Source organism: Hibiscus syriacus, unplaced genomic scaffold (assembly GCF_006381635.1).
Source record: "Hibiscus syriacus cultivar Baekdansim isolate YM2019G1 unplaced genomic scaffold, ASM638163v2 tig00110045_pilon, whole genome shotgun sequence".
Taxonomy (NCBI): domain Eukaryota; kingdom Viridiplantae; phylum Streptophyta; class Magnoliopsida; order Malvales; family Malvaceae; genus Hibiscus; species Hibiscus syriacus.
In genome coordinates, this window is record NW_024062575.1 from 205346 (window position 1) to 227756 (window position 22411).

Here is a 22411-nt window from a genome sequence, read left to right on the forward strand (position 1 = left end):
TCCCCACTGGGTGACTCACCCACCAAAGCCAAGTGTGCGACTTGGGTCGATCCATATTAGTTAAGACGAAGCCCTGAAACACGAGCGAAACAAAAAAAAATCCTGTGATGACTTAAATTAGGAAAAAATTATATATAATCAAATAAAAAACCTTAAATTTTAAATAGATCTATTACTAATTTATCTATGCATGTTGTGCTTGGAATTTTTATCTATAGTATAAATGTGAATACAAAATTTATATGTATCGAAATGTAAATATAAATACCATATTGGGTTCATTGTGTTAATCAGGTTTATTTTCTAATTTTGATTATTTAAATTTCCATTTCCATAACATTGTCAAATCTAACACTCATTCTTAGTGAGGCTAGGTATGAAATTAATTCACACGTGTTCATATAAAAAATCAAGATGTATTATATTGTGCCATGGCTCGATTTTTTTAAAAAAATATTATTAAAGCAATAATCATGTTTAATTAAGTCTATTCGAATTAATATAAATAATGTATGTTTTGATTGGTCGGATAATTCAATTTTTGAAGATGTTATCATGTTAATCGATACTACATTTAACGAAGTCCTTTAGGTTTGGCTAGCAAATACAAAATATATATTGTGTTGATTGTATTTATTTTATAATTGTAGCTAATTATAGGCTTAAGTATAAAATAAGTGTCCAAACTATACCTATTTTCACGAATAGGTGCCTACGGTATTTTTCGGTCCATCCAGGTGCCTAAAGTTATAAACATTATCCATTTAGGTGTTCGGACCGTCAACGACATTAATTTTCCCGTTAAGTGACACATGTCACAATTTAATGATTTTAAAGTTTTTTTGTATAAAATTTTAAAAATAAAATTATATATTTTTTTAAAAATAAAACACAGAAATTTTGAAATAAACCCAAAACTTTAAAAATCTTCATTTCAAGCCCTAAACCCACGCCGCCCACCGCCCTTTCTGGTCGACGAAGCTCCACCCGAGCTCATCTCCCCCCGATGATCAAAACTCCTATGAAATCGTAATCGATCGACGATGAATCGATGTTTTATACCCCTCGAACCCAATGATGAAAATTGCGATCCCACACAATTCTTACGATCAATCGACAACAAATACAACGACATATGACTAGGAGGATGGCAGGGTCTACACCGTCGGAGGTGGTCGTGGCCAGAAAAGGCGACGACAAATTAAGGGAGATTTTGGAGATTTGAGGGCTATTTTATAATTTAAGGGAAATTATGTATTTTATAAATATAATAATAATTTTAATATTTTAAAAAAACTAAATTCAAAATCAACAGATTGTGACACATGTCAGTTAACGGGGGAAATTACGTCGTTGACGGCTCAGGCACCTACATGAGTAACGTTTGTAACATTAGACATTTAGATGGGCTGAAAAATACTGTATCACTTATTCATAAAAATATGTATAGTTTGGACACTTATTTCATACTTAAGCTTTAATTGTATGTGAATTTTTAAAAAATAATTAATATATTAATTAGTAGTTTAAAGATTAAATTAATATTTAATAAGATTATATATATATATATATATATATATATATATATATATATATATATATATATATTACCCATAAAATATTTTATTTTTATTGTATATAATTAAATCCTAATCTTAATTAAGAGGTTTAATGTCTCATATTGCTAGATTAACTAATAGATGATAAAATTTATTTCATTTTTGATATATATTTAAACTAATAATTTTTAGGTTAAATACACAAACGGTCCTCCGATTTAGAGTACTATTTTATTAAGCCACTCGACTATTAAAAGTTACAAAATGATCATCTAAATATAGAGTGTTGCCTTCTTGAGTCCCTCGACTATTAAAGTTACACAATGGTCACCCGACTATAAAGTGTTGCTTTGTTGAGTCCCTCAACCATTAAAAGTTACAAAATGGTCACCCGATTATTCTCTATGTTCCAAACTCGTAATTTTTCGTTAAAAATTGATGGTATTACAAGCTGGAACGTTAACCTATTGAATATGATATGATAATATTTGATCCCAGAATCTCAAACGACAATCATATTTTAGTCATCATGTTAACGACTAGCTTAGAAAAATGTAAAGTTTTTAACGAAAAAGACAAGTTTGGAATATAATGAATAGTTAGGTGACCATTTTGTAACTTCTAATAGTTGAGCGACTTAATAAAGCAACATTCTATAGTTGGAGGGTCATTTTGTAACTTTTAATAGTCGAAAGACTTAATAAAATAATACCATATAATCGGGATACCATTTGTGTACTTTACCCTAATTTTTAAAACATTTAAATTCGAGATTATTATGCATAAATATAACTCAAATCCTGAAATTATATTGGACAAATAACTCTATAATCTTAATTATTACATCAATTTAACCTTAAATTTTTTATTCTCAACAATATAATAATTTTTTACATGATAATAATTCTTTAATGATGATAAATGTAATAAGGGGTAAGATTCACTTAAGCTATATAAAACTAATAAGTTTTACACATTTTTAGGATCATTGGACGAGGAAAAAATCAAAGACTGAAATTAATAATAGGGAATGAGAATATAGTCACTGGAAAAAAAATAAGGAGTTAATCTCAGCCTTTGATTTCTCTCATCAAACGATCCTAAAAAAGTGTAAAACTAAAAGAGTTTTGCATAGTGTGAGTGAATCATAAACCATGAAATAAAAGTTTTTAGTAATGATGTGACTATATTGATGACACCCTGAAATTTAAGTGACTCAATTGTAAGAATTATTTTGATGATAAAACTATGAATACCCAAAAAGTTGAGTGACTATTAAAGTACTTTACCCATTTTTAAATTTACTCTTACGATTTAACTTATTATACACTTAGGGGGTGTTTGGATCAAGGAATGTGAGATTCCTATGGGAATGGAATCCACATTCCCATGTTTGGTTGGCCCGAAATCTCATTCTTGATAATGTTTTATTATCAATATTAGATTTTTTGGGGTATATTACCGGGAATGTCATAACCTCCATTTCCTTAGGTATTGTTGGATTACCGGCATTTTGGACTAAAATGCCCTTATTTTTTTTCCAAAAATATCATTCTATCATTGAATAATAAAAATTCTACGAATGTTAAATTACAAATTTATCCTTAAACTATTTTAGATTTACAAAAAAAGTCTATAATTAAAATTCTATAAAATTTTACCATTTCAATAAACCTTTTTATATTTTCAATTTTGTAATATATATATATAATTTATGAATTTATTTTTTTTAAAGAAAATATATAAATATTTTTCAACTCGTTAAATAAAACAAATATATAATAAGAACAATTTAGTAAAATATACATTTCAATAATCTTTTATTCCTTTAACCAAACACGATAATCTTACATTCCTGCTAAACCAACCAAACACAAAATACAACATTCCCAGTAATCCTATTATCTGATAATCTTACATGCACACTAGTAATCTTACATTTCCACTGGTAATCTTACATTCCGTTAACCAAACGCACCCTTACAATTGAAAAAATGGCTACTTGCCCCTAAGTTTTCATGAAAAGAACACTAAAAGCTTAAAGTTTATCCTTTTTAAGTGAATAATAAATAAATATAATAATTTTATTCTATATTAATTAATTACTTTTACTTAAAAATTATTTATTTTTGTTCAAGGCTTTTCTAGTTACAAAATAATGAATAATAATAATAATTTATAATCATGTATTAACAATATTCCCTTAGAAATACTATTATTAGAAATTCACACATATAACATAAATATTTTTAACCACTAAACAATTAATAAATCTTTTTATTTTTTTAAAATATTAATTGAACCTACATTTCAATTTTTAAGTTTATTTGTAAAATTAAAAACTCCACTGTCTATGTATAAACTAATTATCCATAATTTTTTATTTATAACTTTTCATGTTAATAATTTGTTTCATGTAAGTTTTGACACACTCTTGTATGTCTCATGCTTGAGTTTTTTTTCATAGGTTTGATACTTGGTTTGACCCTTGTAATAGAGCAAAATTCTTATTTGACCCTTTAACTATTTTTTTGGTCAATCTAACTCCTAAACTTTCATCTCATCTACCACTTTGTTTATGTTTGAATATATAATAGTTTTTCTTTGAATTAATCACTGATATCTGGCCTATTGGTTAATTAATCCATATTGTGTATTGCAGAGACAAGAATGACCATCCCAATCCAGTTTACTCAATTCGCAAACGTCAGAGTTCGATCCCCTAACATTACTTAAAGGATCTAGTGCCTCATCCCACTAGACTAATTGATTGTTGACAAATATATAATTTTAATAGAAATAATTAAAATATTGAATGAATTTAAAATTACATGACTCCAATTATATGGATGCATATATATATATATATAATTTATTTTTCTGTTTTAATAAGCTTTTATTATCAGGGAGTTACACTGAACCACATCATTTCCTTTCAATTATAATCATTAATTTGCAGTTATATATGATTAACTCTTTTAATTAAATGGGAAAAAACCGTTTTGCAGTTACATATGTTAAAATATACTATATTTTGCAATAATTAATCTAATAAATAAATTTACCATGACAAATATCACAAAGCAAAACACAGGGCTAATTAAGTATTGAATAAGCAAGAGGTGGTCACTCATGAATAGGTTCGTGCATGCATGGCTAGTTCTATACCCATCCGTGGCGGCGCACCATCTGCCACTAATATCAATAATTACATATACACACACACAATATATATATATATATATATTCATCGGTTCTTCACATTTCCAAAGCCATCATTCCTTTAATGGGAAGTCACTGCTCCTTCAATGGCGGGTGGTCTAAGTCTGATAATCGTCATATGGTTAAACGAGAGAATCTTCATCCCTTTTCCCTCCCCATCTTCCTTTGGATTCAAGGTAAGTTTCGACTTCTGTATCTGATATGTCTGTAATCGCGATTATCACCGTCTCCTAATATGGAAGTTTTTTCCCTTCTTTTTGTTTCAGTTTTATAATTTGTTGGATTGGAAGCAAAACCACGTTGATGAGTTCCCCATTCAAGAGAGCTTTTACGACGATGCTTATGTTCCATTGATGAACAGTTTTTGCTTATCTGCTCTTTTGGACATTGAGCATAGTCCAACAACTCAAGGTGACATTTTCTAAGAAAAATTTCGAGTTTAAGTATTATCGATAAAAAATAATATTTAGTTTAATATATATATATATATATATATATATATATATATATATATGCGTGTGTGTGCACGTGTGTATAAATAATGTACTTTTAGTAACATTTTTGCAGAGAATGACCAGCTTGTTGGATATGAAAATGGCGATGGGTTTTGGAATGAGCTCGGAGCATTGTTTGAACCCAAAAATCAAAAGCTTTAGAAGGTTGACAATGGAGATGATTGTGGAGAGCAAGGATTAATGAAGGAAAACAAGGCTAAAAGGGAAAAGAAATGCAACCCTAATATTGCTAAATTCCTGTCTAAGGAAGTGATCTCCCAATACTTTTACACAAGCTGCTAAAGAGCTTAAATTAGGGTTGACATTGCTGAAGAGAAGGTGTCGGGAACTCGGAATCCGCCGGTGGCCACACCGGAAGCTTATGAGCCTCAAAACCCTTATTAAGACATTCAGGTACACGCATAGTATCAAATTGCAGTTGCGGATTTTGTTGCGGTGTTGCGGTTGCTGATAATGCGGACGTTACGTAACGTGTTGCCAGGGCCGGCTCTAGGTATTTTTTGGCCCGGGGCGAAATAAAAGAAATGTGTCCCTATTTATGTTCTTTATTTTTTGGCCCGAAGCGAAATAAAAGAAATGGCACCTAATTATGCAAAATCTTGTAGTTCTAAATTAATAGGTATTATGAAAATATTATGGGCCCTGGGCGGGCACCCCTCCTGCCTCGGCCCAGGGCCGACCCTGCGTGTTACGGCTGTCGCGGGCGTGATCTCTTCCTAAAAAATACAATACGTCTAAAATATTATATTTATACATTTTACAGTTATCTTTTAATATACTAATATTAATATACACTTTTAATATTTTATTTTGAAAATAAAAATTTAATTTCATAGAACAAAATTTATTAAAAACAAATATAAACCATAGAAGTGCTATCATATTGGATAATGGGTAATAACAATTATAATGTTAATGAATAACATATAAACAATATTACTAAAATCATATCAATTTTTTTATATTGTAGCATAAAAATGTTCATTTTACATAACTTAGAAAGAAAAAAAATACATAATTACAAATATAACAATTATATATCTTATAGTTCACCACCAAAATGAATGACGTGACGGATCTAAAACATTTTCATCTTCGTCATTGTCTTGGTTTTGATTCCTTCTTATTCCATGTGAAGAAGACATCACATTATGTGCATCATAAGATGCATCATTGGTAGAAAACATGTTGTATGATAAAATTTTATAGTAAATAGATTTGATAAAGTTTTATAGTTTTATAGTAAATAAATAAAGTACATATACTATTATAATATTATAAAGTGAATTTCTCTCTTATGCAAAATTTATATAATAATAAATAAAAATATAATTATGATATTTAATGTTAATATAAAAGTTAATTTAAAATTAATCACATCAATTTTAGATATGAGAAAAATTCAATTTAAATTTAAATTAAATTAATTTTAAAATAATGTTAATAAATAATGTAATTAATTCAAATTGAAGTAACTAATTTTAAATTACGATATTATTAATTATATATATTTATAATCCAGTTTTAAGAATTAAATTATAATAATTAATCTATGTAATTTTATATTTCAGATAATTTAAAGTTTGTTGCGGCGCAAATTATAGCGTGTTGCGGTGTTATGTAACAGTTTTTTAACGCAACAATCATGATACGATTCCCTTATCGTGTTGCGCTGATATTGCATCGCGGTAACCTTAAAAACATTACGATGCGGGCGTTACGCTGCGATGCGGGCGTTACGCTGCGATGCGGGCGTTACGCTGCGTTGCGGCCGCAATTTATTACTATGGTACACGATATCTTCCTCGGTTCGATATATATATATTTTTTGTACGTAAAATAACACGAAGACGAAAACGTTCAGGTGTTGCATGTTGGTAATGCTCAATTTGTAACAGTCTTTTAAAGGATTTTAATTCTATGTTTAATAGAATTAAATTGTGATTTAGAAGTGACTGTTTTGCCCTCACTATTTAGCATATAAATAGAGGGCAATTTCATTCACTTTGATATATCCCAAGTAAACATTTGCTTTGAAACACTCCTATCTTTTGAGTGTTGTTTGAGTTGAGAGAAGAGCAATATCACCAAGTTCACTCCAGCTTTCGGGTGTACGAATTCTTGGAGAGCCGTGTTAACCTCAGGGGGTTGTTCGTCCATTGTAGCGATTACACACATCGGGGCGAATTTGCTTCTAAGGCAGTGGATTACCACGACACGGTTATCATTCTGATTGATTATTTTATTTAATATTTTCCAGTCAGTGCTAACGCCCCGTTTTGCAGCAATCTATTTTACCAACAATTTAGAAGCAAAATTCTTACTGCTGCTAAATACGACAATAATTACTATTGTTCGTGTTGTGAAGAAATATGGATTCTATGATCACCAGAAAATTATCGGTAAGAAACTCAAATTATTCATGTTACTAATATTGAGGTAATATTAAAACACACTTTTGAATAAGTGTGTTAATCTAAAACATTTTTCGGAACGGTTCCTGTTTATAAGATGATCATACGTTAGAAATGTTTAAAAGCATAATATTTTAGCTTAAATCAAATTCTGCACGTTAGACAGATTATTTTAACAACTGTTTTTAATGTTTTGTTAAATGCCTTTATGCATGAGGTCTAAAATAAGGTGAACGTTATCTATTAAAAAATTTTAACATTGGTTTTAAAGGTGAATAAAAAGGCATTTGTGATAAAGCTATGTGATAAAGCCATTGGGTGGTATATTAAATGGTTTTAATTTATATTATTACCATTGATTAGAAAGGTTTGTAATAAAAAAAGAGAGGTAATAATTAGGTATATTAAATGGTTTTAATTTATATTATTACCATTGATTAGAAAGGTTTGTAATAAAAAAAGAGAGATAATAATTAACGTTTAAATGTCAAATGTTTTACCTTTGAATGTGTTGGAGATTAAAGTTATAAATGACTTTAAATTTCTCTTAAATGAAAATCCTTTAAAGATGTTTAATTAATTTTTGTAACATCATAATCAAGGAGAAATGATTTTTAGAATTCATGGTTGTTTAAACGTTTAAAACGTTTTTGAATATATATCTATATTTTATTGCTATAGTTTAGAATATAGTAAAATAGGTATTTGGGAAAAAAGATGCTTTCAATGCTAAGATGCTTTAGATGCTTTAATGATATGAGTTATAAGCACCGTTAGCATAGTGAGAATTTATATATTTATTAATATGCTATAACGGTTTCACTAATGTGATTTTTTGTAACTCATTATGTTGTTATATTAAAAGGAGAATGTAGAAAGGTGTTGTTACATGAGTTAAAGGTGAGTAACATCTTTATTTACTAATACATTTGAGTTGAAACAATTCTATGCATTTATTATAGCTTTAAATATTGGATTTATATTACTTTGTAAATAAATTTGAATTGAAACGTTGAATAATTTTAATTGGCCATTAATTGTGCAAATTATAGCTTTAATGGTGTTTATTTACAAAGTAATATACATATTGAAGTATTAGCCGATAGTGATTTCACTCGTTCTCGTTTGGATCTTGGTTCACGAGAATGTTGAAATTGGTTAATTTATTATTATTTTTATAATAAATTTTGAATTGTTATTGAAATGCCCATTTGTTATATGCGTGGTGAAAGAAACCTTTAATGTGCATTAAGGTTAATCATTTTAAATGCAATAAATCTTTACATTAATTTTTTACATGATACTCATGTTTACACATTTAGTGTTGCAGTTTCATGATTTTTAATCTTAAGCATGAATTTTAATTATAACCATTATATTTAAATGGTTTTTAAGTTTCAATAGGAGGTTGAACGGTTTATTAAATAGCTATATAAATGTTTGTTAATAGCTATATAAATGTTGGTATTTAGTAAATGTTCAATTTTGAAACTTATATGCTATAATCAATAAGTGATATGATTATAATGTTGATTAACTTTTTTTTTGAGATAATGCATGTATGATTGGTTAATATGTGGAAAAGAGTAACTATTTATTTTCATGTGGGGGTAAGACTATTCCGTTTTTTAATAGTAAGTTGAAAATAAATGTCAACTCTATTGTCGTACTAATAATTTATTTTGAGAAATTTATAAAGACAACAGGATGGTTGTAATTTTGGAGAATCATGAAGATGATGATGCAAATAATGAAGTTGCATGCATGGTGAGAATGAACAAGTCTATTTGGAATTGTGATTCTACCTGTGAGGTCAGATTGTTTAGACCTGTTAATTCATGCCTTTTAAATACATGAATTAGATTGCATGAGCCTTTAAGATAGTCTTTAAAACTCAGTGGATACTATAAAATGAGATAAAATCGCTATTAAAGACTAAAATAGTACTACTAAGGCTAAGGCAGTAGTTTGAGCCCAAAATTTATATGCTTAATAAGATACTATTGTGAGTAAAAGTATCAAGCATAATTATTTAAAGAGATCTTATTTAAAGAAAGAGAAAATTCACAAATGATTTATTGGAAAGTAGTGTGATGAGTATGAAAGTGCGTGTCTAGGATTGGTTCTATGAAGACTTGGTACTTAAGCGTGCCTAGTGCACCACCTCTCTTTCATAGAAACCTACCTGGTGCATTATTCATTACTATGCTCACTATTCCAATACTATGGCGAGATAAAAACTCTTAAAACTTAGTGTAGAAGTTAAAAGAGTAGAGATTAATTTGGTTAAGTGGAATACCAAATTTAGTCATGGTAAATAAAATATATGATGATCTCTTTAAGGCTAATATGTTGAATATCATGAATGAGAATATGATAGACTCTATTGCTACTAAAAGTATATTGTAGCTATTAAATCTCAAGTGATTTTCCTAAGTAGAGGAAAAAAAAGAGATTATTTATTTCAGAATTTGTGCTAAAATCTCTTGTTTTAAACTTGAGATCATTTTTTCTGATGTTAGGAAATAATCGAAATTCATTTTGAATGAGAAAAACTCAAAAAATTTCATAATGGTTTATGCATTTTAATCTTATTGATTTGTAATTTCTCAAAACTTTGAGAATATAATTATGTGTAAACAAAACTTGAGTTTGTTAAAGTATAGTTTTATGGTTAAAACTCATAACAAACTTTACTCTAGTATGATTGAGTATTTATTTACACGTTTTACAAGACACTTATGGATATCCTAAAATGTTAGAAATGTGGGGGTGTCTTAAAATGTAGATTAAATGCATAAACTCAAATAGAAAATATTATATCTACTTCTTCTAGTATTCCTGCTAGGTCTTCTCAAGAAATTGATTTCGAGCCTAGAAGAAGTAAAAAGCTATTTGGACCAAATTTTATCACTTTCTTTATTTCTGAGATAAATGATTTAGACTCTCTTTCTGATCATATAGCTTAAATATTATATGAGGATCCTAAAAAAGCTATAAGATCTATCGATGCTAGTTTCTAGAAAAGCGCTATTAATGATGAACTAGAATCGATAATGTATAATCATACTTGGGATTAGTTGATTTGCCTAGAGGATTTAAACCAATCTGTAGAAAATGAATCTTCTAGAAGAAAATGAGACCAGATGGTTTGATCCAGTGGTACAAGGAAAGGCTAGTTGTCAATGGGTTCACTCAAAAGTTTGTTTTAGACTACTTTGATTCTTACTCTCTCGTTATGAACATCTTAACGATCCGTGCATTATTTGCACTGGCCTCCATTCATAAGTTGCGAGTACATCAAATGGATGTTAAGAATGCATTTCTGAATAGAGATGTAGATGAGGAGATCTATATGAGAACAATGGTACAAGAAATTTCATAAAACTATACTTAGTTTTGGTTTTGTTGTGAATGGTTCGGATGCTTGTGTGTATTTGATGATGTTTGGTACTGATTACGTCATCATAAGTTTTGTATGTTGATGACATGTTGATTTTTAGTTCTAACATTGAGTCCATTAACAAAACAAACAATTTCTTGTCCACTAAATTTGAGATGACGGATCTGGGAGAAGTTGATGTAATCTTAGGAGTCAAAATTACTGAAAAGGAATTTTCTTTATATCAAGCACACTATATTGAGAAAGTGTTAAAGAAATTTAACAGTTTTGATGTCATCACTGTTCGAACCCTTGTGACCCTAGCAAATATCTCTTTAAGAATAAAGGAAGTAGCGTTTCTCAAACAGAATATGCTAAATTAATCGAAAGCTTAATGTTCTTAATGAACTATACTCGGCCTGATATTATTGCTTATGCTGTGAGTAGACTAAGTAGATATACTCATAATCTGAGTGGTGAAAACTAGATTGCTCTTAGACGCTTACTGAAGTATCTTAAAGGTACTTTGGATTGGAAACTTGAGTTTGTTGGCTATCATGCGGTACTGGAATGATATTATGATGTCAACTAGGTTTCTGATAATGATGAGGTAAGCTCTACGAGCGGGTATGTTTTTACTTTAGGTGGAGTAGCAATCTCGTGGAAATCATCAAAGCAGACTTGTATTGCTTTTTCTACTATAGAGTCAGAGTTTATAGCTCTTGGCCTAGATGGGAAAGAAGCCGAGTGGCTCAGAAGCTTGTTAGCAAATATTCTTTTGTGGGGAAGACCAACTCCTCCGATTTATTTGTTGTGTGATTCGCAAGCTGTGATATGTGTACAATGGTAAGAAAAAACACATTCACATAAGGCATGAATCAGTTAGACAATTAATAAAGAATGGAGTGATCTCTTTAGAGTATGATAACATATCCTTGGTCCTAGATTCGTCGAGGGGGATAGGTCTAAAGCCCATTGGTTAAGGAATTCATGATGGATACCCAACTTAGTTATCTAAGTTCCATGTGGTCAAACGAAACCATGGAAAGACTCATAGTGCACATTCCTATTGTCTATCCCTATGATGAATAATGTGCATGCCCAGGATGAGCTTAATTGCTCTTAATAAATTCATAGCCCAGGCTTTGGGTGGTCTTAGTGAGAAAGACTTGATGAATTTACCGATTTTGGTTGAATATCTATTCTTAATAAGTTCATAACCCATTGAGTGGGTAGTTCTAATCGCGAAGGACTAGATGAACTTACCGCTTGAGAGGATGAGTTTTATTAAACTCTTAATGAATTCAAATCCAAGAGTTTGGGAGTTCTTAATGAGAATGACATATTGAATGGGAGTTCATAGTGAGAAGGACATATTGAATTCACCGAATTATGAGGCTGAATATTTATTCTTAATGACTTCTTATCCCAGAGTTTGGGTGGTTCATTAATAATGAACTTGAAGAAAGTCACCATACCCTTTATGAGGTTGAGCTATTATAGAAGCTCTTAATTATTTCATAGCTCAGTTTGAGTGGTTTATGTTAATATAAACTTGATGAAATAACCTACGTAAGTGAGAAGGATTAGCCACATTCTATGAAAAATATTGGGCCGTTTTTCTATTACACTTATTAGAATCCTGAGGAAAGAGGGCTAAATATATACGCTTTTGTATATTCTTTGTAGACACATCGAGAACTTTGGTGGATGAAGGGGTTAGTTGTGTGTTATGAGTTTGCCCCAATCTTAGAAAGTTCCAGACTAGTTTCACTTATCTAAGAGAAGGATTGCTCATTATCACTATGTACTAGTTCCAGATACGTTCACTAGTGCTTAAGCAACTAATCTCGCTATTGCTCTTCTCATGTTTTAACTTCATTGCTCTCATCTTTACGAAAGAATTATTTCGCATTAGTGGGGGATTGTTGGTAATGCTCAATTTGTAATAGTCTTTTAAAGGATTTTAATTCTATGTTTAATAGAATTAAATTGTGATTTAGAAGTGACTATTTTGCCCTCACTATTTAGCCTATAAATAGAGGGCAATTTCATTCACTTTGATATATCCCAAGTAAACATTTGCTTTGAAACACTCCTATCTTTTGAGTGTTGTTTAAGTTGAGAGAAGAGCAATACCACCAAGTTCACTCTAGTTTTCGGGTGTACGAATTCTTGGAGAGCCATGTTAACCTCAGGGGGTTGTTCGTCCATTGTAGCAATTACACACATCGGGGCGAATTTGCTTCTAAGGTAGTGGATTACCACGACACGGTTATCATTCTGATTGATTATTTTATTTAATATTTTCCAGTCAGTGCTAACGCCTCGTTTTGCAGCAGTCTATTTTACCAACATTGCAAACGGAAGAAGAAGGGGAGGGAAGCGAAAGGAAACTGAGGGAAGCAATGGAGGTTTTGGGACGAGAGAGGAAGATGTTGGAAATGATGCCAGACATGGAACTGGAAGACAAAACTAAGAGGCTTAGACAAGCGTGTTTCAAAGCGAATTACAAGAAGAGGAAGTTGATGATGTCTACGACTACGAAGATGGAGCAGTCGCCGCCGTCGAATGTCGTCTTCTGGTACTACCGTAGCCGGTGGAGTACTACTACCTTATGACGTGGGAAATGAAAAAGAATAAGATGAGGAAATGAAAGCTCTTTTATCCGACTCCTTTTCGTCGACCAACATCATGATCTAATGCTAAATTTGATGGTTTTTATTAAAAGATACCATGAATGTTTATCCTATCGATGTTTTTGTCTTATGTTGTCTTGTGTGTTAGTTGATACTACACATAGATGCTAAATTTTAGGGTAAATTATATGTTTAGTACTTTAAATATCATTTTTTGTCCGTTTTAATATTTAAACTTTCAATTTTTAAAATCGGCATAATGCAAACAAATACCCCTAACGTTTGACAGTATATGCAAATTTGCCCCTATTGTTTTTTTGGAACATTTAACCCCACAACGTTTTATTTTGGTTCAAAAGTCACCCCTGTTGGATGGAAACGTTAGTCAACTGACGGTCAATGCCTCCATCTAACTAAGCAAGCACAAGTGGACACAAATGATGACGTGGTATGTCCATATCACTATTGTATGTTGAAGTGAAATTGACACTTCAGATTTTTTTGTTAAAAAATTAATATTTTTTGATAATTTTGTACCAATGAGAGAGAGACACGTGTCACTCTCCTATTGGTGCGGATTGAGAAGAATGAATAAAAAACCATTTTGGTTTGATGGGGACTCAAACCTGGGACAAGGGCATGAAATGGTATGCCTCTTACCACCAAACCAAGCATACTACTCATTTTTGTAATGAAACAAAACTTTATTTAACTCATAATAAATGTTTAGATTAATTAAACAAAATAAAACACGCATTTCAAATAACACCATAACCCCAATTGTTACATTAACAATTTGTTGTTGAAGAGTATAACTATATGAAAAGAGAAAAATATAGCAATGAGAAACAAAATAAGAAGAGAAGAAACATAATGTTTCGACCCTTTGATAAAATAATGAATTCCTCTAAAAGATAAATCCCCACATACAAGTGTCGCCACACAACCGGCATCCTGTAGCTGAAATTGATGAATCAACATATCAAGGCGTCCAATAGTATAAGTTACATAGTTCTTCCCACATTTCAAGAATCTATGCTTCAATACAAGGAAGTGGAAATTGTGATCAGTTATATACAAATGAATACTTGCAAGACAGCCAGAATCCCTGCAGAATCTTGTCTACTTCGGTTATTGCCCATAAATTAACTTGATCCCAAAGAAGATTATAGCCGGAACATACGGAGAAACTCGAACAGAAAAATATACGAAAGATTGTTAAAGAATCAGACCGATAGGAGCAGTTTCTGAGAGACCTTAGTTTTGGTATGAATCAAAGAATTCCGCTTGTAAGTGGCAAGCTTCAATTACTCACGGATATTGCACTGTTGTAAGTAAGGGTGGTCATACAGCAAATGTTTGCTCCAATAGCCTTTGTATTTAGCTATTCCAATTTCCAACCAGGGTTTCATGAATCCATCATAGTGTATAACTGCTGCATTCTCGATATCAAACTGAGCAATGCCTGAATTATAACCCAGCCCAAGTGCATGCCATCTCTTTTCTAAAGCAACAGTCCGGTTGTAGAAGGTAATCCAACCTATGGGCAAGCCTCCAGCCTTCCACAGTCGACTCTTAAGTCCCTGTCACAAGACACGATACGAACAAGCCTGAGAAATGTGCAGCATGGAATAGGTTGTATGCTTAGTATGATAACCATAGTTAATCCTTTAAACATGCAAAATAATTCAAAATGAAATTGGTGATAGCTTTTGAATCGGAAATTTTACAGATTACTTGCACTAGAACAACGCAGCGTCAAAAAAGAAAACATGCAGTCAGGTCAATTAAAAAAGTTACTGTGGACATCTTTGGAGGAAAATTTATTTCCATAACTTTGAATTTACAAAAAAGAAAAAAAGATAAAAGAACCGTTAGATCATTTAACATACAACATGCAAGACACTTCAAATAGAAATTACTAACTATTATGAATATACCTAACTGCTGATATGGATTTTACGGTTGAAGAAGTTCTGGTAGAGATTTTTTTTTGCATATATCATTCACAGTTCACAGTAATACAAAGCCGTCGATGTATATTTTAATCAAATCCATGATTTTATCAACAGATCAAAAACAGAAAACGCAAAGCCACTACTTTTGAGAGAAAGAGAACCCCCCTGCGGTTAATAATGGAAAAGGGGCAAGAAAGATTATCCTATATTGAAATTTTAGACGGATCAAAGGAAATTTTAAGCGCTCCTAGTTGACAAACATAACCTAAAGCACATAGTGTCGAATGATGGGCCTTTTTATTCTGTTGGTGGATGATAGAGCTAGTGTTAGTTGGGAGATGTGTTCTATTGCATTTCTGCTAGTTATTGTTGGCCTTTTTTCTAAAGGTTGCATTGCGCTTAAGAGTTTCGAGCTTCTTGTCCTTTCCTCTTCATTGGTACAGTTTCAGCAAGTGTGGCTCTCCATGACTCAGGGCTAGTCTTTGGTCAAGCTCTGGTAGCGGGTGATGTTTTGTTTGATGTGTTGGGTTGAAATTTGGTTTGTTTGATGTTATAGTTTTGTGTTTTTTGTGATTATTACCACCTCAAGGCACACTATTTTTCCTCCATTTAGGATTAGGGAGATTTTTTAATGGGGTCCTTGAGGTGATGTACTTTATAACCTTTCTTAATACAAAGTACCTTCTTTCAAAAAAAAATGTGCAGCTTCAGAGAACTATAGAATCAATATAAATTAACAAGCATATAACATTAGCATAAAGAACACACAAACACAAATGAAAAGACAACAGAAGTATATAAATTCACGAACATCAAATCGATTTTGTAATCAAACAAAACCTTATTTAACCCATTCGAAATTGAGGAAATAATTTATGATTCAATTCAAAAAAATCAACTCACCTTAGAAATATATGATTTTGTAATCGGTTGGAAGCTGCTGGTTGAAGGAAAATGAAGAATTTGAGAGGAGAAACGATTTAGTGGTCGCGGAGTTTCTAAACCCTAATATTTGGGAATAATCGAGTCTCCCCCAGTTCATCTGCATGTGAGATATTTGAAACGAGTGTTTTATTTTGTTTAATTAAACTGAACATTTATTATGGGTTAAATAAGGTTTTGTTTCATTACAAAATCGAGTAGCAAGCTTGGCCTGGTGGCAAGAGACATACCATTTCACGCCCTTGCCCTAGGTTTGAGTCCCCTTCCTCGAAAAATGATTTTTATCCATTCTTCTCAATCCGCACCAATGGGAGAGCGACATGTGTCGTTCTCTCATTGGTATAAAATTCTCAAAAAATATCAATTTTTAACAAAAAAATTTGACGTGTCAATTCCACGTCAGCATACAATATTGACATGGACACGCCACGTCATCATTTGTATCCACGTGTGCTTGCTTAGTGAGCTGGTTGTGTTGATCGTCAGTTGACTAACGATTTACATCCAACGGGGGTGATTTTATAATCAAAATAAAACGTTGTGCGTCAAATGTTCCAAAAAAACAATATGGGCAAATTTGCATATACTGTCAAAGGTTAGGAGTATTTATTTTCATTATGCCTTTTAAAATCATACCTAAAATTTAATTTTTGTTTCATTTTAGTATTTTGTTTAAAATTTAACGCTAAGTTTTGGGGAAAAATGAAAGTTTAAGTATTAAAACGGACCAAAACTGATAGTTTATGTACTAAGAATGTTAAGTTTTTAATGGCGGGATACTAAAATAAAACAATAACTAAACGTTATGCATTATTTTGAAAAAAAATTAAAAGTTTAAGTAATAAAATGGACTAAAACTAATAGTGTAAGTACTAAACGTTAAATTTTTAACGATACGATATTAAAATGAAGCAAAAATTAAAGATATGATTTTAATTCATATTATTTTATGGCATTTGATTCATGATTTATATTTCAACATTATAGAAATTAAGATTGAAATTGACTAAAATACACTATAGAGATGGAACTATTTGTAATTCATGTATAATGGAAGGATTAAGAAGGTAATTTGACCGAAATTATTTCACAAATCTCTCCTTGTGGGCTTAAAACAAGAGAAGGCAAATAGAAGAAACAAAGCGGTAAATGACGCAAATTTCAGCGTTCATCAACAAAGAGAAGTGCATCGTCTTCTCCATTAAGCTCTCCAGCTTTTCTTCCACAAGCACATGCATCCCAATTCATCGACATTTCACTCCCGATACCATCCAAGAAACATTTCAAAGCAAGAATCATAACCCAAAGCGAATACTACAACAAGAACAACACCAACAAAGTATAGTTTCCCTCATAAAATCCACCGCCCATAAACCCCATTTACTTCAAATCCAAGCTCACATTACCCGTTCTTCCCTTCTCCAAAACTCCAGATTTTCCCTCCTGTTCCTATCCACCCTTTGTTCCTCTGCTCCCCGTGATCTTCGCTATTCCCGCCTTTTCTTCTCTCAAATCGAAAACCCAGCCGCCTTTCACTATAACACTCTCATCAGAGCTTACTCTTCCAGCAATTCACCTAAAGAATCCTTTTCTCTCTACAAAGAAATGAGACAAAAGGGTGTGAAGCCTGACCCCCATATCGTTTTCTTTCGTCATTAAATCTTGTATCAAGTTTCGTTCTATTTTTTGTGGTTTACAGGTTCATGGAAGGATTTTAAGAGATGGGTTTCGATCGGATTGTCTCTTATTTTGTTGGATTTTTATTCGAGTTTTGCCAGCCGGGAAGAGGCTTGTAAAGTGTTCGATGAAATGCCTCACAAAGATACCGTCGCATGGAATGTATTGATTTCTTGTTATTTACGTAATGGGAGGTCAAAGGACGTGTTAATGTTGTTTGATAGCATGAAAAATGAGAACTTTTGCCAACCTGATAATGTTACTTGTCTCTTTGTGACACAAGCTTGTGCTAATCTAGGGGCGCTAGAGTTTGGCGAAAAGGTTCATCGTTATATTGAAGAACGTGGTTACGGGAGTGCTCGTAATCTGTGTGATTCGCTTATTGCAATTTATTCTCGGTGTGGATGTTTGGATAAGGCTTATGATGGTTTTAAGGAAATCGGAGTAAGAACGTTGTTTCATGGAGTGCTATGATTTCCGGTTTGGCAATGAATGGATATGGCAGAGATGCTATTCTAGCGTTTGAAGAGATGCAGAGAATGAGGGTCTCCCCCGATGAACAAACCTTTACTTTACGGGAGTTCTTTCCCCTTGTATCCATTGTGGTTTAGTTGATGAAGGGATGGAGTTTCTTGATCGAATGAGCAACGAGTTTGGAATAAAGCCTAATATTCATCATTATGGGTGTATTGTCGATTTTTAGCTGTGCCGGTTTACTGGATCAAGCTTATCAGGTCATAATATCAATGAATGTTCAGCCGGATGCAACCATTTGGAGGACCTTGCTTGGAGCTTGAAGAATCCATGGTCATTTCACACTTGGAGAACGAGTAATCGAACATCTTATTGAACTTAAAGCTCAAGAAGCAGGCGATTATATTTTGCTATTGAATATTTATTCATCAGCTGGTAATTGGGAGAAGGTGATGGAACTGAGGAAGTTTCTTAAGGACAAAGGCACACAAACAACACCTGGTTGTTGTTCAATCGAGATTAAAGGAGTGGTACATGATTTTGTCGTGGACGACATTTCGTATCCACGGAAACACGAGATTTACGATAAGCTAGACGAGATTAATAAGCAGTTGAAGATTGCTGGTTATATTACTGAAATGACATCGGAATTACATGACTTGGGTGCAGAAGAAAAGGCAAATGCACTCTGTTATCACAGTGAGAAACTAGCTCTTGCGTTGGGGGTTCTAGCGACTCCACCTGGTGTAACATTGAGAATTACCAAGAATCTTCGTATTTGCATTGATTGTCACAAGTTTGCAAAGTTTCATTTCTGGGGTGTATAACAGGAAGGTAATAATCCGAGATCGAACCAGGTTTCATCATTTCAGAGACGGACACTGCTCTTGTAATGACTATTGGCAGAGAAGTTTTAGGGTTGAACAATACAATCTGCTCTCTCCGAGTTATTTTAAGAATGTGTTTGAAACTCGGTTTTCCCTATAGAATGTGTTTGAAACTCGGGTTTCCTTATAGAATCCGACTGCAACCCAGATGGGATTTCAGAATGGTGTTGAACCTCATGTTCTTGAACCACAGACATCCTTATAGAATGATTTTGAACCTCGATTTTCCTGATAGAATCTGGCTGCACCCCAGTTTGAATCTTAGAATGGTGTTGAACCCCATGATTTTGAACATCAATGTTACTTCGAGAATGTCTTATCGATTCAATTTGGCTTCGAGAAATTGATCGACTTCGAGAATTGGACTGAAACCCAGGTTGATTGTCAGTTCGGCATTGAGAATATCGTATGGACCCAGATGAATTGTCGGGACGGTGTTGAACCCCATGTTTTTGAGCATCAAAGTTATTTTGAGTACGTCTTATGGACTTGGTTCGCCTTATAGATCGACTTGGAGAATTTGACTGAAACCCAGGTTGATTGTCGGTTCGACTTTGAGAATATCGTATGGACACAGATGAATTGTTGGGATGGTGTTGAACCCCATGATTTTGAGCATCAAAGTTATTTTGAGTACGTCTTATGGACTTGGTTCGCCTTATAGATCGACTTGGAGAATTTGACTGAAACCCAGGTTGACTGTCGGTTCGACTTTGAGAATATCGTATGGACCCAGATGAATTGTCGGGACGGTGTTGAACCCCATGATTTTGAGCATCAAAGTTATTTTGAGTACGTCTTATGGACTCGGTTTGCCTTATAGACCGACTTGGAGAATTTGACTGAAACCCAGGTTGACTGTCGGTTCGGCTTTGAGAATATCGTATGGACCCAGATGAATTGTCGGGACGGTGTTGAACCCCATGATTTTGAGCATCAAAGTTATCTTGAGTACGTCTTATGGACTCGGTTCGCCTTATAGACCGACTTGGAGAATTTGACTGAAACCCAGGTTGACTGTCGGTCCGGCTTTGAGAATATCGTATGGACCCTGATGAATTGTCGGGACGGTGTTGAACCCCATGATTTTGAGCATCAAAGTTATCTTGAGTACGTCTTATGGACTCGGTTCGCCTTATAGACCGACATGGAGAATTTGACTGAAACCCAGGTTGACTGTCGGTTCGGCTTTGAGAATATCGTATGAACCCAGATGAATTGTCGGGACGGTGTTGAACCCCATGATTTTGAGCATCAAAGTTATTTTGAGTACGTCTTATGGACTCGGTTCGCCTTATAGACCGACTTGGAGAATTTGACTGAAACCCAGGTTGACTGCCGGTTCGACTTTGAGAATATCGTATGGACCCTGATGAATTGTCAGGACGGTGTTGAACCCCATGATTTTGAGCATCAAAGTTATCTTGAGTACGTCTTATGGACTCGGTTCGCCTTATAGACCGACATGGAGAATTTGACTGAAACCCAGGTTGACTGTCGGTTCGGCTTTGAGAATATCGTATGAACCCAGATGAATTGTCGGGACGGTGTTGAACCCCATGATTTTGAGCATCAAAGTTATTTTGAGTACGTCTTATGGACTCGGTTCGCCTTATAGACCGACTTGGAGAATTTGACTGAAACCCAGGTTGACTGCCGGTTCGACTTTGAGAATATCGTATGGACCCTGATGAATTGTCAGGACGGTGTTGAACCCCATGATTTTGAGCATCAAAGTTATCTTGAGTACGTCTTATGGACTCAGTTCGCCTTATAGACCGACTTGGAGAATTTGACTGAAACCCAGGTTGACTGTCGGTTCGACTTTGAGAATATCGTATGGACCCAGATGAATTGTCGGGACGGTGTTGAACCCCATGATTTTGATCATCAAAGTTATTTTGAGTACGTCTTATGGACTCGGTTCGCCTTATAGACCGACTTGGAGAATATGATTGAAACCCAGGTAGACTGTCGGTTCGGCTTTGAGAATATCGTATGGACCTAGATGAATTGTCGGGACGGTGCTGAACCCCATGATTTTGAGCATCAAAGTTATTTTGAGTACGTCTTATGGACTCGGTTCGCCTTATAGACCGACTTGGAGAATTTGACTGAAATCCGGATTGATTGTCGGTTCGGCTTTGAGAATATCTTACGGACCTAGATGAATTGTCGGAACGGTGTTGAACCCCATGATTTTGAGCATCAAAGTTATTTTGAGAATATCTTATGGACCCAGTTCCTCTTACAGAAGTCGATTGGAACCTAGGACGATTGTCGGTTCAGCTTCGAGAAATTGATCGACTTGGAGAATAGGACTGAAACCCAGATGAATCGTCGGAACGATGTTGAAGCCCGTGATTCTGAGCATCGGGGTTATATTGAGAATATCTTATGGACTTGGGTTGACTTCGAGAATTCGAATGAAACTCAGATTGACCGTAGAAACGGTGCTGAACCCCATCATTTTTAACATCAGAGTTATTGATGTTATTCATTTCGTAATTGAGCACTAGCAGAGGGAGAATGCTAAGATGCTGAAATTATTGATAGTTGTGCTGTTCCTTCTCTCTCTCTATATATATATGCAAAATAAAGGTTTGATTATGAAAAAATAATGCTGAAATTCTTTCGAGATGCTTTGCTACGAATTTGTCTCTTTGTTTGCGTTTTGCATTAAAATATAGGGTGTTAAAACACCTTTTCATCCTACTAGGATTTAAACTCCTAAAAATATGA

At 33.2% G+C, this 22411-nt stretch overlaps 1 protein-coding gene and 1 pseudogene across 1 annotated transcript; one reads left to right on the plus strand and one right to left on the minus strand.

The window, feature by feature from the left end:
• Positions 1-17771: 17771 nt before the first annotated feature.
• LOC120213925 lies at positions 17772-19769 on the plus strand (annotated as a pseudogene).
• A 24-nt stretch (positions 19770-19793) lies between these two features.
• On the minus strand, positions 19794-22170 carry LOC120213926. The gene is made up of 3 exons (XM_039211964.1): positions 21998-22170; positions 19865-21898; positions 19794-19806 (listed from the first exon to the last, which is right to left on the minus strand). The coding sequence occupies exons 1-3, from the start codon at positions 22168-22170 to the stop codon at positions 19794-19796; spliced, it is 2220 nt and encodes a 739-aa protein (XP_039067895.1).
• Between the last annotated feature and the right edge of the window lie 241 nt (positions 22171-22411).